At 66.7% G+C, this 15,143-nt stretch overlaps 1 protein-coding gene across 1 annotated transcript; it reads left to right on the forward strand.

Annotated features, from left to right (window-relative positions):
- Positions 1-255: 255 nt before the first annotated feature.
- Positions 256-13,801, forward strand: ETFB (electron transfer flavoprotein subunit beta; the record flags this gene model as incomplete). Its single annotated transcript, XM_075727266.1, is given in 8 exon segments — positions 256-335; positions 1,659-1,817; positions 5,973-6,125; positions 8,754-8,816; positions 12,005-12,163; positions 13,626-13,679; positions 13,681-13,737; positions 13,739-13,801. Coding segments are annotated over 8 exon segments (788 nt in total), but the record flags the coding sequence as incomplete, so codon positions are not given.
- Between the last annotated feature and the right edge of the window lie 1,342 nt (positions 13,802-15,143).

The raw sequence follows: 15,143 nt of genomic DNA on the forward strand, positions 1-15,143 counted from the left end.
GCGGAGGCGTGGCTTGGGACGGCGGGGGCGTGGCTTGTACTGCGGAGGCGTGGCTTGGGGCTGCGGAGGCGTGGCTTGGGGCTGCGGAGGCGTGGCTGGGGGCTGCTGGGGCGTGGCTTGGGGCTGCGGGGGCGTGGCTTGAGGGCCGCGGGGGCGTTGTGTGAGGCGGAGGGGGCGTGGGCAGGCCCGGAGGGGGCGTGGCCGGGCCCGAAGGGGGGCGTGACCGGGGCTGGAGGGGGCGTGGCTCGCCCCGAGGGGGCGTGGCCGGTCCGGAGCCATGGCGGCGCTGCGGGGTGCTGGTGGGGGTGAAGCGGGTCATCGACTACGCCGTCAAGGTGCGCCGGGAGGCGGGGGGGTCCCCCCAAACCCCTGGGTGCCCCCCAACCCCCGGAGCCCCCCGCACCCCCCTGGGGCCCCCCCCAACCCCTGCGACCCCCCAATTCCTTGGGGATTTGGGGGGGGGGCCCTCCCGCCCGGCTGGGATCCCTGGGTGCTGCCCCCCCCCCCCCGCGGGCGCCGGGATCCCCCCCCAAATTCCTGGGTCCCCCCCCAAATCCCTGGGACCCCCCCAATTCCTGGCGTGGTTTGGGGGGGGGGGTCCCTCCCGGACACCTGGGTGCCCCCCGGGTGCTTGAGTCCCCCCAACCCCTGGGTGCCCCCCAACCCCTGGGTCCCCCCCCATCCCCTGGGTCCCCCCCAAACCCCTGGGTGCCCCCCAAACCCCTGGGTGCCCCCCAGCTCACTGGGTGCCCCCCCCCAACCCCTGGGTGCCCCCAAATTCCTGGGTCCCCCCCAGCTCCCTGGGTGCCCCCCAACCCCCTGGGTCCCCCCCAGACCCCCTGGGTGCCCCCCCAACCCCCTGGGTCCCCCCCAAACCCCTGGGTGCCCCCCAAACCCCCTGGGTGCCCCCCCAACCCCCTGGGTCCCCCCCAAACCCCTGGGTGCCCCCAAATTCCTGGGTCCCCCGCAGCTCCCTGGGTGCCCCCCCAACCCCCTGGGTCCCCCCCAACCCCTGGGTGCCCCCAACCCCTGGGTGCCCCCCAACCCCTGGGTCCCCCCAAAACCCCTGGGTCCCCCCCGAAACCCCTGGGTGCCCCCCCAAACCTCTGGGTGCCCCCAACCCCCTGGGTCCCCCCAAACCCCTGGGTGCCCCCCAACCCCTGGGTGCCCCCCCAAACCTCTGGGTGCCCCCAACCCCCTGGGTCCCCCCCAGCTCCCTGGGTCCCCCCCAAACCCCTGGGTGCCCCCAAATTCCTGGGTCCCCCCCAGCTCCCTGGGTGCCCCCCCAACCCCCTGGGTGCCCCCAAACCCCTGGGTGCCCCCCAAACCCCCTGGGTGCCCCCAACCCCTGGCTGCCCCCCAACCCCTGGGTCCCCCCCGAACCCCTGGGTGCCCCCCCAAACCTCTGGTGCCCCCCAAACCCCCTGGGTGCCCCAACCCCTGGGTGCCCCCCAACCCCTGGGTCCCCCCAAAACCCCTGGGTCCCCCCCGAACCCCTGGGTGCCCCCCCAAACCTCTGGGTGCCCCCAACCCCCTGGGTCCCCCCAGCTCCCTGGGTGCCCCCCCAACCCCCTGGGTCCCCCCAACCCCCGGGCGCCCCCCAACCCCCTGGTGCCCCCCCAACCCCCGGGCGCCCCCCAACCCCCGGTGCCCCCCAGGTGCGGGTGGCGGCGGGCGGCGGGGGGGTGCAGACGCAGGGGGTGAAGCACTCGCTGAACCCCTTCTGCGAGATCGCGCTGGAGGAGGCCGTGCGGCTGCGGGAGAGGGGCGCCGCCGCCGAGGTCATCGCCGCCAGCGTGGGGACACGCGCCAGCCAGGTCCCCCCAAAATCCTGGGTGCCCCCCCGAAACCTCCGGGTGCCCCCCCAAACCCCCTGGGTGCCCCCCCAGCCCCTGGGTGCCCCCCAAACTCCTGGGTCCTCTGCAAACTCCTCTATTCCCTGCCTATGATCCCTTTCCTGGACACCTGGGTCCCCAATTTGGGTGCCCCCCAAAAATCCTGGGTGCCCCCCAAACCCCTGGGTGCCCCCCCAAACCCGTGGGTGCCCCCCAAACCCCTGGGTGCCCCCCAAATTCCTGGGTCCTCTGCAAACTCCTCTATTCCCTGCCTATGATCCCTTTCCTGGACACCTGGGTCCCCAATTTGGGTGCCCCCCAAAAATCCTGGGTGCCCCCCCCAAACCCCTGGGTGCCCCCCCAAAACCCCTGGGTGCCCCCCCAAACCCCTGGGTGCCCCCCAAACCCCCTGGGTGGCCCCCCAAAACCCCTGGGTGCCCCCCAAACCCCTGGGTGCCCCCCAAACCCCTGGGTGCCCCCCAAATTCCTGGGTCCTCTGCAAACTCCTCTATTCCCTGCCTATGATCCCTTTCCTGGACACCTGTGTCCCCAATTTGGGTGCCCCCCAAAAATCCTGGGTGCCCCCCCAAACCCGTGGGTGCCCCCCCAAACCCGTGGGTGCCCCCCCAAAACCTCTGGGTGCCCCCCAAACCCCTGGGTGCCCCCCGAGCCCTTGGGTGCCCCCCAAATTCCTGCGTCCTCTGCAAACTCCTCTATTCCCTGCCTATGATCCCTTTCCTGGACACTTGTGTCCCCAATTTGGGTGCCCCCCAAAAATCCTGGGTGCCCCCCCAAACCCGTGGGTGCCCCCCCAAAACCCCTGGGTGCCCCCCAAACCCCCTGGGTGCCCCCCCAGCCCCTGGGTGCCCCCCAAATTCCTGGGTCCTCTGCAACTCCTCTATTCCCTGCCTATGATCCCTTTCCTGGACACTTGTGTCCCCAATTTGGGTGCCCCCCAAAAATCCTGGGTGCCCCCCCAAACCCGTGGGTGCCCCCCCAAACCCCTGGGTGCCCCCCCAAACCCCCTGGGTGCCCCCCCAAAACCCCTGGGTGCCCCTCAAACCCCCTGGGTGCCCCTCCAGCCCCTGGGTGCCCCCCAAATTCCTGGGTCCTCTGCAAACTCCCTCTATTCCCTGCCTATGATCCCTTTCCTGGACACTTGGGTCCCCAATTTGGGTGCCCCCCAAAAATCCTGGGTGCCCCCCAAACCCGTGGGTGCCCCCCCAAAACCCCTGGGTGCCCCCCAAACCCCCTGGGTGCCCCCCCAGCCCCTGGGTGCCCCCCAAATTCCTGCTTCCTCTGCAAACTCCTCTATTCCCTGCCTATGATCCCTTTCCTGGACACCTGGGTCCCCAATTTGGGTGCCCCCCAAAAATCCTGGGTGCCCCCCCAAACCCGTGGGTGCCCCCCCAAACCCGTGGGTGCCCCCCCAAAACCTCTGGGTGCCCCCCAAACCCCTGGGTGCCCCCCGAGCCCTTGGGTGCCCCCCAAATTCCTGGGTCCTCTGCAAACTCCTCTATTCCCTGCCTATGATCCCTTTCCTGGACACCTGGGTCCCCAATTTGGGTGCCCCCCAAAAATCCTGGGTGCCCCCCCAAACCCGTGGGTGCCCCCCCAAAACCCTGGGTGCCCCCCAAACCCCTTGGGTGCCCCCCCAGCCCCTGGGTGCCCCCCAAATTCCTGGGTGCCCCCCCCGCCCCCCAGTTCCTTCCCTGGGCACCTGGGTCCCCTATGGGGTTTTTGGGCGTCCCCTATGGGGTTTTTGGGGGTCCCCTATAGGGGGTTTGGGGGTCCCCTATGGGGGATGGGGTCCCCTATGGGGGCTGGGTCCCCTATGGGGGGTTTGGGGGTCCCCTATGGGGGCTGGGTCCCCTATGGGGGGTTTGGGGGTCCCCTATGGGTTTGGGGTCCCCTATGGGGGGTTTGGGGAGGGGTCCTGGGCACCTGGGTCCCCTATGGGGTTTTTGGGGGTCCCCTATAGGGGGTTTGGGGGTCCCCTATGGGGGATGGGGTCCCCTATGGGGGTTTGGGGGTCCCCTATGGGTTTGGGGTCCCCTATGGGGGGTTTGGGGAGGGGTCCTGGGCACCTGGGTCCCCTATGGGGTTTTTGGGGGTCCCCTATAGGGGGTTTGGGGGTCCCCTATGGGGGATGGGGTCCCCTATGGGGGCTGGGTCCCCTATGGGGGGTTTGGGGGTCCCCTATGGGTTTGGGGTCCCCTATGGGGGGTTTGGGGGGGGGTCCTGGGCACCTGGGTCCCCTATGGGGTTTTTGGGGGTCCCCTATAGGGGGTTTGGGGGTCCCCTATGGGGGATGGGGTCCCCTATGGGGGCTGGGTCCCCTATGGGGGGTTTTGGGGGTCCCCTATGGGTTTGGGGTCCCCTATGGGGGGTTTGGGGGTCCCCTATGGGTTTGGGGTCCCCTATGGGGGGTTTGGGGAGGGGTCCTGGGCACCTGGGTCCCCTATGGGGTTTTTGGGGGTCCCCTATGGGGTGGGGTCCCCTATGGGTTTGGGGTCCCCTATGGGGGGTTTGGGGGGGGGTCCTGGGCACCTGGGTCCCCTATGGGGTTTTTGGGGGTCCCCTATGGGGTGGGGTCCCCTATGGGGGTTTGAGGGGTCCCCTATGGGGGGTTTGGGGTCCCCTATGGGGGGTTTGGGGTCCCCTCTGGGGGGGTCCCTATGGTGGGGTCCCTTCTGGGGGGGTCCCTCTGGGTTTGGGGTTCCCCTATGGGGTGGGGTCCCCTATGGGGTGAGGTCCCCTATGGGGGTCCCCCTGGGGGGTTTGGGGGTCCCCTATAGGTTTGGGTCCCTATGGGTTTGGGTCTCTCTGGGGGGGTCCCTCTGGGGGGGGTCCCTATGGGGGTCCCCTATGGGTTTGGTCCCCTATGGGTTTGGTCCCCTATGGGGGTCCCCTATGGGTTTGGGTCCCTCTGGGGGGGTCCCTATGGGGTTCCCCTATGGGTTTGGTCCCCTATGGGGGTCCCTATGGGGGTCCCCTATGGGGTTCCCCTATGGGTTTGGTCCCCTATGGGTTTGGTCCCCTATGGAGGTCCCTATGGGTTTGGGTCCCTCTGGGGGGGTCCCTATGAGGTTCCCCTATGGGTTTGGTCCCCTATGGGGGTCCCTATGGGGGTCCCCTATGGGGTTCCCCTATGAGTTTGGTCCCCTATGGGGTTCTCCTATGGGTTTGGGTTCCTATGGAGGTCCCTATGGGGGTCCCCTATGGGTTTGGGTCCCTCTGGGGGGGTCCCTATGGATTTGGGTCCCCTATGGGGGGGTCCCTATGGGGGTCCCTCTGGGTTTGGGTCCCCTCTGGGGGGGTCCCTATGGGGGTCCCTCTGGGTTTGGGTCCCTATGGAGGTCCCTATGGGGGTCCCCTATGGGTTTGGGTCTCTCTGGGGGGTCCCTCTGGGGTTCCCCTCTGGGTTTGGGTCCCTCTGGGGGGGTCCCTATGGGTTTGGGTCCCTTCTGGGGGGGTCCCTCTGGGGGTCCCTATGGGTTTGGGTCCCTTCTGGGGGGGTCCCTATGGGGGTCCCTCTGGGTTTGGGTCCCCTCTGGGGGGGTCCCTATGGGGGTCCCTCTGGGGTTGGGTCCCTCTGGGGGTCCCTATGGGTTTGGGTCCCTTCTGGGGGGGTCCCTATGGGGGTCCCTCTGGGTTTGGGTCCCCTCTGGGGGGGTCCCTATGGGGGTCCCTCTGGGGTTGGGTCCCTCTGGGGGTCCCTATGGGTTTGGGTCCCTTCTGGGGGGGTCCCTATGGGGGTCCCTCTGGGTTTGGGTCCCCTCTGGGGGGGTCCCTATGGGGGTCCCTCTGGGTTTGGGTCCCTATGGGGGTCCCTATGGGTTTGGGTCCCCTCTGGGGGGGTCCCTCTGGGGTTCCCCTCTGGGGTTGGGTCCCTCTGGGGGTCCCTCTGGGTTTGGGTCCCCTCTGGGGGGGTCCCTCTGGGGGTCCCTCTGGGTTTGGGTCCCTCTGGGGGTCCCTATGGGTTTGGGTCCCCTCTGGGGGGTCCCTATGGGGGTCCCTCTGGGTTTGTGTCCTTCTGGGGGGTTTGGGGTTCCCCTCTGGGGGTCCCTCTGGGGTGGTCCCCCCTGGGGGTCCCCCCGGGTGCCCCGCACAGCTGACCGCCCCCTCCCCCCCCAGGAGACGCTGCGCACGGCGCTGGCGCTCGGGGCCGACCGGGGGGTGCTGCTGGAGGTGGGGGAGGGGGCGGCCGTGGGCCCGCGGGAGGTGGCGGCGGCGCTGGCCGGGCTGGTGGGGCGGCTGCAGCCCCAGCTCGTGCTGCTGGGCAAGCAGGTGAGCCGCTGCGGAGCCTATAGAGCCTATAGAGACCCTATAGGGCCCCTAGAGAGACTCTAGACAGCCCCTAGAGAGCCTCTGTGGAGCCTATACAGCCCCTATAGAGACCCTAGAGAGCCCCTAGGGACCCTAGAGAGCCCCTATAGAGCCGCCGCGGAGCCTATGGAGCCCCTATAGGGCCCCTACAGAGACCCTAGAGACCCTATGGAGCCCCTATGGAGCCTATACAGCCCCTAGAGAGCCCCTAGGGACCCTATAGAGCCGCTGCGGAGCCTATGGAACCCCTATAGAGCCTATAGAGACCCTAGAGACCTTATAGAGCCACTGCAGAGCCTATGGAGCCTATAGAGCCCCTAGAGAGACCCTAGAGAGACCCTATAGAGCTGCTGCAGAGCCTATGGATCCCCTATAGAGCCCCTAGAGAGACCCTATAGAGCCCCTAGAGAGACCCTATGGAGCCTGTACAGCCCCTATAGAGCCCGTAGAGAGCCCCTAGGGAGCCTGTAGAGCCCCTAGAGAGCCGCTGCAGAGCCTATGGAGCCCCTAGAGAACCCCTATGGAGCCTATACAGCCCGTAGATAGCCCCTAGAGAGCCTATAGAAACCCTATAGAGCTTCTAGGGAGCCACTGTGGAGCCTACGGAGCCTATAGAGTCCCTAGAGAGACCCTAGAGACCCTATAGAGCCCCTAGGGACCCTATAGAGCCCCTAGAGAGCCACTGCGGAGCCTATACAGCCCCTATAGAGACCCTATAGAGACCCTAGAGAGCTCCTAGAGAGCCCCTAGGGACCCTATAGAGCCCCTATAGAGCCGCTACAGAGCCTATGGAGCCCCTAGAGAGCCCCTATAGAGACCCTAGAGACCCTATAGAGCTCCTAGAGAGCCCCTAGGGACCCTATACAGCCCCTATAGAGCCGCTGCGGAGCCTATGGACCCTATACAGCGCCTAGAGAACCCCTAGAGAGCCCCTAGGGACCCTATACAGCCACTATAGAGCCACTGCAGAGCCTACGGAGCCTATACAGCCCCTAGAGAGCCCCTAGAGAGCCCCTAGGGAGCTGCTGTGGAGCCTATACAGCCCCTATAGAGCCTACAGAGCCTATAGAAACCCTATAGAGCCTCTAGGGAGCCGCTGCGGAGCCTACGGAGCCTATGGAGCCCCTATAGAGACCCTAGAGAGCCCTTATGGAGCCTATACAGCTCCTAGAGAGCCCCTAGAGAGCCGCTGCGGAGCCTACGGACCCTATGGAGCCCCTATAGAGACCCTAGAGAGCCCTTATGGAGCCTATACAGTTCCTAGAGAGCCCCTATAGAGCCCCCTATAGAGCCCCTAGAGAGCCGCTGCGGAGCCTACGGACCCTATGGAGCCCCTATAGAGACCCTATAGGGTCCCTATACAGCCCCTATAGAGCCACTGCGGAGTCTACGGACCCTATGGAGCCCCTATAGAGCCCCCTATAGAGCCCCTATGGAGCCTATACAGCCCCTATAGAGCCCCTATAGAGCCCCTATGGACCCTAGAGAGCTCCTATAGAGCCGCTGCGGAGCCTGTGGAGCCTATAGAGCCCCTAGAGAGCCCCTAGAGAGCCGCTGCGGAGCCTATGGAGCCTATAGAGCCCCTGGGGAGCCTATAGAGCCCCTAGGGACCCTATAGAGCCCCTAGAGAGCCCCTGCGGAGCCTATGGACCCTATAGAGCCTCTAGAGAGCCCCTAGGGAGCCTATGGACCCTAGAGAGCCCCTATAGAGACCCTAGGGAGCCTGTGGACCCTAGAGAGCCCCTATAGAGCCCCTGTGGAGCCTATGGACCCTATAGAGCTCCTATAGAGCCCCTTATAGAGCCCCTAGGGAGCTTATAGACTCTATAGAGCCCCTATAGAGACCCCTATATAGAGCCCCTAGGGAGCCTGTAGACCCTATAGAGCCCCCTATGGAGCCCCTATGGAGCCCCTATACAGCCCTATGGACCCTATAGAGCCCCCTATAGACCCCCTATGGACCCTGTAGAGCCCCCTACAGAGCCCCTATGGAGCCCTTATAGAGCCCTTATGGACCCTATATAGCCCTATGGAGCCCTATAGAGCCCCTATGGACCTTATGGAGCCCCTGTAGATCCCCCATAATGCTGCTATGGAGCCCCTACAGATTCCCCCATAGCCCTTGGTCCCCTATAGCCCCATAGGGCCCTGGGCAGGGTGTAGGGGTGTCCCCTGTCCCCTATATGGTCCCCTATAGCTCCATAGGGCCCTGGGCGGGGTGGGGGGTGTCCCGTGTCCTCTATATGGTCCCCTATAGCCCCCATAGGGCCCTGGGGGGGGGGTGGGGGGTGTCCCATGTCCCCTATAGCCCCCATAGGGCCCTGGGGGGGTGTGTGTGTGTCCCATGTCCCCTATAGGGCCCTGGGGGGGGGTGTCCCATGTCCCCTATAGCCCCCATAGGGCCCTGGGGGTGTGTGTGTGTGTGTCCCATGTCCCCTATAGGGCCCTGGGGGGGGGTGTCCCATGTCCCCTATAGCCCCTATAGGGCCCTGGGGGGGAGGGAGGGGGGGCCGAGCCCCCCACATGCCCCTATAGGGTCCCCTATAGCCCCTATGGGTGTCGTGTGCTTCCCCCCCCCCTCCCCCCCAGGCCATCGACGACGACTGCAACCAGACGGGGCAGCTGCTGGCCGCCATGTTGGACTGGCCCCAGGTAAGCCCCGCCCCTTGACCCCGCCCCGGGGGGGTGATGGGATATATCCACCCCTGCCCCGGGGGGTGATGGGATACATACACCCCTCTGCTCCGGGGGGTGATGGGATATATCCACGCCTCTGCCCCGGGGGGTGATGGGATATATCCCCTCCTCTGCCATGTCTCTAAGAGTTTACTGGGAGGGTCTTGTATATACTGGGAGGGCCTAGTTCATACTGGAAGGACCCTGGTGCTTACTGGGAGGCCCAGTTCTTACTGGGAGGGTCTCAGTTCTTAGTGGGAAGGCCTCAGGTCATACTGGGAGGACCCCAGGTCGTACTGGGAGGTCTCCATTGCTTACTGGGAGGGCCCAGTTCATACTGGGAAAGTCCTAGTTCGTATTGGGATGGACTCTGGTGTTTACTTAGAGGGCCCAGTCTATACTGGGAGGGCCCCAGTCCATACCGGGAGGCCCCAATCCATACTGGGAGGGCCCAATCCATACTGGGAGGGTCCCAGTCCATACCGGGAGGGCCCCAGTCCATACCGGGAGGCCCCAGTCCATACCGGGAGGCCCCAATCCATACTGGGAGGGCCCCAATCCACACTGGGAGGCCCCAGTCCACACTGGGAGGCCCCCAGTTCATACTGGGAGGGCCCCAGTCCACACCGGGAGGCCCCAATCCATACTGGGAGGCCCCCAGTTCATACTGGGAGGGCCCCAGTCCATACTGGGAGGGCTCCAGTCCACACGGGGAGGCCCCAATCCATACTGGGAGGCCCCCAGTTCATACTGGGAGGGCCCCAGTCCATACTGGGAGGGCTCCAGTCCACACGGGGAGGCCCCAATCCATACTGGGAGGCCCCAGTCCATACCGGGAGGGCCCAGCTCATACCGGGAGGCCCCCAGTCCACACCGGGAGGCCCCAATCCATACTGGGAGGCCCCCAGTTCATACTGGGAGGGCCCCAATCCACACCGGGAGGCCCCAATCCACACCGGGAGGCCCCCAGTTCATACTGGGAGGGCCCCAATCCACACCGGGAGGCCCCAGTCCACACTGGGAGGCCTCCAGTCCATACTGGGAGGGCTCCAGTCCACACGGGGAGGCCCCAATCCATACTGGGAGGCCCCCAGTTCATACTGGGAGGGCCCCAATCCACACTGGGAGGGCCCCAATCCATACCGGGAGGGCCCTAGTCCATACCGGGAAGGCCCTAGTCCATACTGGGAGGGTCCCAATCCATACTGGGAGGCCCCAATCCATACCGGGAGGCCCCAATCCATACTGGGAGGGCCCAATCCATACCGGGAGGGCCCTAGTCCATACCGGGAAGGCCCTAGTCCATACTGGGAGGGTCCCAATCCATACTGGGAGGCCCCAATCCATACTGGGAGGGCCCAATCCATACTGGGAGGGTCCCAATCCACACCGGGAGGGCCCTAGTCCATACCGGGAGTGTCCCAGTCCATACTGGGAGGGCCCCAGTCCATACTGGGAGGGCCCCAATCCACACTGGGAGGGCCCCAGTCCACACTGGGAGTGTCCCAGTCCATACTGGGAGGGCCCCAGTCCATACTGGGAGGGCCCCAATCCACACTGGGAGGGCCCCAGTCCATACCGGGAGGGCCCTAGTCCATACCGGGAAGGCCCTAGTCCATACTGGGAGGGTCCCAATCCATACTGGGAGGCCCCAATCCATACCGGGAGGCCCCAATCCATACTGGGAGGGCCCAATCCATACCGGGAGGGCCCTAGTCCATACCGGGAAGGCCCTAGTCCATACTGGGAGGGTCCCAATCCATACTGGGAGGCCCCAATCCATACCGGGAGGCCCCAATCCATACTGGGAGGGCCCAATCCATACCGGGAGGGCCCTAGTCCATACCGGGAAGGCCCTAGTCCATACTGGGAGGGTCCCAATCCATACTGGGAGGCCCCAATCCATACTGGGAGGGCCCAATCCATACTGGGAGGGTCCCAATCCACACCGGGAGGGCCCTAGTCCATACCGGGAGTGTCCCAGTCCATACTGGGAGGGCCCCAGTCCATACTGGGAGGGCCCCAATCCACACTGGGAGGGCCCCAGTCCACACTGGGAGTGTCCCAGTCCATACTGGGAGGGCCCCAGTCCATACTGGGAGGGCCCCAATCCACACTGGGAGGGCCCCAGTCCATACCGGGAGGGCCCTAGTCCATACCGGGAAGGCCCTAGTCCATACTGGGAGGGTCCCAATCCATACTGGGAGGCCCCAATCCATACCGGGAGGCCCCAATCCATACTGGGAGGGCCCAATCCATACCGGGAGGGCCCTAGTCCATACCGGGAAGGCCCTAGTCCATACTGGGAGGGTCCCAATCCATACTGGGAGGCCCCAATCCATACCGGGAGGCCCCAATCCATACTGGGAGGGCCCAATCCATACCGGGAGGGCCCTAGTCCATACCGGGAAGGCCCTAGTCCATACTGGGAGGGTCCCAATCCATACTGGGAGGCCCCAATCCATACTGGGAGGGCCCAATCCATACTGGGAGGGTCCCAATCCACACCGGGAGGGCCCTAGTCCATACCGGGAGTGTCCCAGTCCATACTGGGAGGGCCCCAGTCCATACTGGGAGGGCCCCAATCCACACTGGGAGGGCCCCAGTCCACACTGGGAGTGTCCCAGTCCATACTGGGAGGGCCCCAGTCCATACTGGGAGGGCCCCAATCCACACTGGGAGGGCCCCAGTCCATACCGGGAGGGCCCTAGTCCATACCGGGAAGGCCCTAGTCCATACTGGGAGGGTCCCAATCCATACTGGGAGGCCCCAATCCATACCGGGAGGCCCCAATCCATACTGGGAGGGCCCAATCCATACCGGGAGGGCCCTAGTCCATACCGGGAAGGCCCTAGTCCATACTGGGAGGGTCCCAATCCATACTGGGAGGCCCCAATCCATACTGGGAGGGCCCAATCCATACTGGGAGGGTCCCAATCCACACCGGGAGGGCCCTAGTCCATACCGGGAGTGTCCCAGTCCATACTGGGAGGGCCCCAGTCCATACTGGGAGGGCCCCAATCCACACTGGGAGGGCCCCAGTCCACACTGGGAGTGTCCCAGTCCATACTGGGAGGGCCCCAGTCCATACTGGGAGGGCCCCAGTCCACCCTGGGAGTGTCCCAGTCCATACTGGGAGGCCCCCAGCGCCGGCGGGTCCGCAGGGCACCTTCGCCTCGTGGGTGGAGCTGGAGGCGGGGGGGGTGCGGGTGCAGCGCGAGGTGGACGGGGGCCTGGAGAGCCTGCGGCTGCGCCTGCCCGCGGTGCTGACGGCCGACCTGCGCCTCAACGAGCCGCGCTACGCCACGCTGCCCAACATCATGGTGCGGGCCCCCCGCGCCCCGAGACCCTGGGTGCCCCCCGGACCCCTGGGTGCCCCCCCAAACCCCTGGGTGCCCCCCGGACCCCTGGGTGCTCCCCCAAACCCCTGGGTGCCCCCCGGACCCCTGGGTGCTCCCTGGACCCCTGGGTGCCCCCCCAGACCCCCTGCTGTGCCCCAAAACCCTGGGTGCCCCCCAGACCCCTGGGTGCCCCCCGGACCCCTGGGTGCTCCCCCAAACCCCTGGGTGCCCCCCGGAACCCTGGGTGCCCCCCAAACCCCCTGCTGTGCCCCAAAACCCTGGGTGCTCCCCGAAACCCTGGGTGCCCCCCCAGACCCCCTGCTGTGCCCCAAACCCCTGGGTGCCCCCCGGACCCCTGGGTGCTCCCCGGAACCCTGGGTGCTCCCCAGAACCCTGGGTGCTCCCCAGAACCCTGGGTGCCCCCCCCAAACCCCTGTGTGCCCCCCGGACCCCTGGGTGCTCCCCGGAACCCTGGGTGCTCCCCAGAACCCTGGGTGCCCCCCCCAAACCCCTGTGTGCCCCCCGGACCCCTGGGTGCTCCCCGGAACCCTGGGTGCTCCCCGGAACCCTGGGTGCTCCCTGGACCCCTGGGTGCCCCCCCAAACCCCTGGGTGCTCCCCGGACCCCTGGGTGCCCCCCAGACCCCCCTGCTGTGCCCCAAAACCCTGGGTGCCCCCCCAGACCCCTGGGTGCTCCCCGGACCCCTGGGTGCCCCCCCAGACCCCGTGCTGTGCCCCAAAACCCTGGGTGCCCCCCCGGACCCCTGGGTGCTCCCCAGACCCCTGGGTGCCCCCCCAGACCCCTGGGTGCCCCCCCCAAAACCCTGGGTGCCCCCCCCCGACCCCTGGGTGTCCCCCAAATCCCCTGCTGTGCCCCAAAACCCTGGGTGCTCCCCGGACCCCTGGGTGCCCCCCCCAAACCCCTGTGTGCCCCCCGGACCCCTGGGTGCTCCCCAGACCCCCTGTGTACCCCCCCCAGACCCCTGGGTGCCCCCAAACCCCTGGGTGCCCCCCCAACCCCCCTGGGTCCCCCCAAACCCTGGGTGCCCCCCCCAACCCTGGGTCCCCCCCCAACCCCTGGGTGCCCCCCCAAACCCCTGGGTGCCCCCCAACCCTCTGGGTCCCCCCCCAGACCCCTGGGTGCCCCCCCCACCCCTGGGTGCCCCCCCAACCCTGGGTCCCCCCCCAACCCCTGGGTCCCCCCCAGACCCCTGGGTGCCCCCCAACCCCTGGGTGCCCCCCCAACCCCCTGGGTCCCCCCCCACCCCTGGGTGCCCCCAACCCCTGGGTCCCCCCCCAACCCCCTGGGTCCCCCCAACCCCCCGGGTCCCCCCCCAACCCCTGGGTCCCCCCCCCAACCCCTGGGTCCCCCCCCACCCCTGGGTGCCCCCCAACCCCTGGGTGCCCCCCCCCAACCCCCGGGTGCCCCCCTTGCCCTCCCCCAGAAAGCCAAGAAGAAGCCCCTGGAGGTGGTGGCGGCCTCGGAGTTCGGGGTGCCCTTGGGTGCCCCCCCGTTTGCGGGTGCTGAAAATGGAGGAGCCCCCGGCACGGAAAGCGGGGGGAGCGCGTAGAGAACGTTCCGGAACTTCTGGAACGGTTGCGGAATAGCGGGAGAATTTAAGGGGGGGGGGGGGTGTCACGTGATTGGGTGTCCCCCCACCCTGCACCCATGGGGGCCCCCCCCCCCCCCCTTTTCCTGGGCGGGGGGGGGGGGGGGGCCATGGGTGCGGGGCCACCCCGAAAGCCGCCAAAAAATAAAGGCGGGGCTTCTTGTGATGTCATAATCAACCCTGGAAAGGGGTGGGGCTTAAGAGGGTGGGGTCACAGCCCGCGGGGGTGGGGCTTAGCGGGGCTCCGCCCACTTTTTTTGGTGGGTGGAGGCCTGGTATAAACCAGTTTGGGGCTTGGGGGGGGGGGCCCAGTATAACCCAGTTTGGCCCCAGGGGGGTCCCAGCAGGTCCCAGTTTGGCCCCAGTGGGTCCCAGTATGACCCAGCAGGTCCCAGTTTGCCCCCAGTGGGTCCCAGTATGACCCAGCGGGTCCCAGTTTGCCCCCAGTGGGTCCCAGTATGACCCAGCGGGTCCCAGTTTGCTCCCAGCAGGTCGCAGGTTTGGCCCCAGTGGGTCCCAGTATGACCCAGCGGGTCCCAGTTTGCTGCCAGCAGGTCCCACTTTGACCCCAGTGGGTCCCAGTTTGCCCCCAGTGGGTCTCAGTTTGCTCTCAGTGGGTCCCAGTATGACCCAGTGGGTCCCAGTTTGTTCCCAGGAGGGTCGCAGTTTGGCCCCAGTGGGTCCCAGTTTGCCCCCAGTGGGTCCCACTTTGACCCCAGTGGGTCCCAGTTTGCTCCCAGCAGGTTGCAGTTTGGCCCCAGTGGGTCCCAGTATGACCCAGTGGGTCCCAGTTTGTTCCCAGCAGGTCCTAGTTTGGCCCTGGGGGGGATCCCAGCAGGTCCCAGTATGACCCAGTGCCAATTTGGCCCTGGGGGGGGGGGTGTCCCAGCAGGTCCCAGTTTGGCCCCAGTGGGTCCCAGTATGACCCAGTTTGGCTCTGGGAGGGGGCCCAGTATAAACCAGTGCGGCCCCAGGGGGGTCCCAGTGGGTCCTGGTATGACCCAGCAGGTGCCAGTTTGGCTCTGGAGGGGTCCCAGTGGGTCCCAGTATGACCCAGCAGGTCCCAGTTAGGCCCCAGCATGACCCAGCAGGTGCCAGTTTGGCTCCGGAGGGGTCCCAGTGGGTCCCAGTATGACCCAGTTTGGCCCCAGTGGGTCCCAGTATGAGCCAGCAGGTCCCAGTATGACCCAGCGGTCCCAGTTTGCTCCCAGCGGGTCCCAGTTCAGCCCTGGGTGGGGTCCCAGCAGGTCCCAATTCGCCCCCCAGCGGGTCCCAGTATGACCCAGTGGGTCCCAGTTTGCTCCCAGCGGGTCCCAGTTCGGCCCCAGCATCCGAGACGGCGGCGCCGCGTTG

Source organism: Pelecanus crispus, assembly GCF_030463565.1.
Source record: "Pelecanus crispus isolate bPelCri1 chromosome 25 unlocalized genomic scaffold, bPelCri1.pri SUPER_25_unloc_1, whole genome shotgun sequence".
Taxonomy (NCBI): domain Eukaryota; kingdom Metazoa; phylum Chordata; class Aves; order Pelecaniformes; family Pelecanidae; genus Pelecanus; species Pelecanus crispus.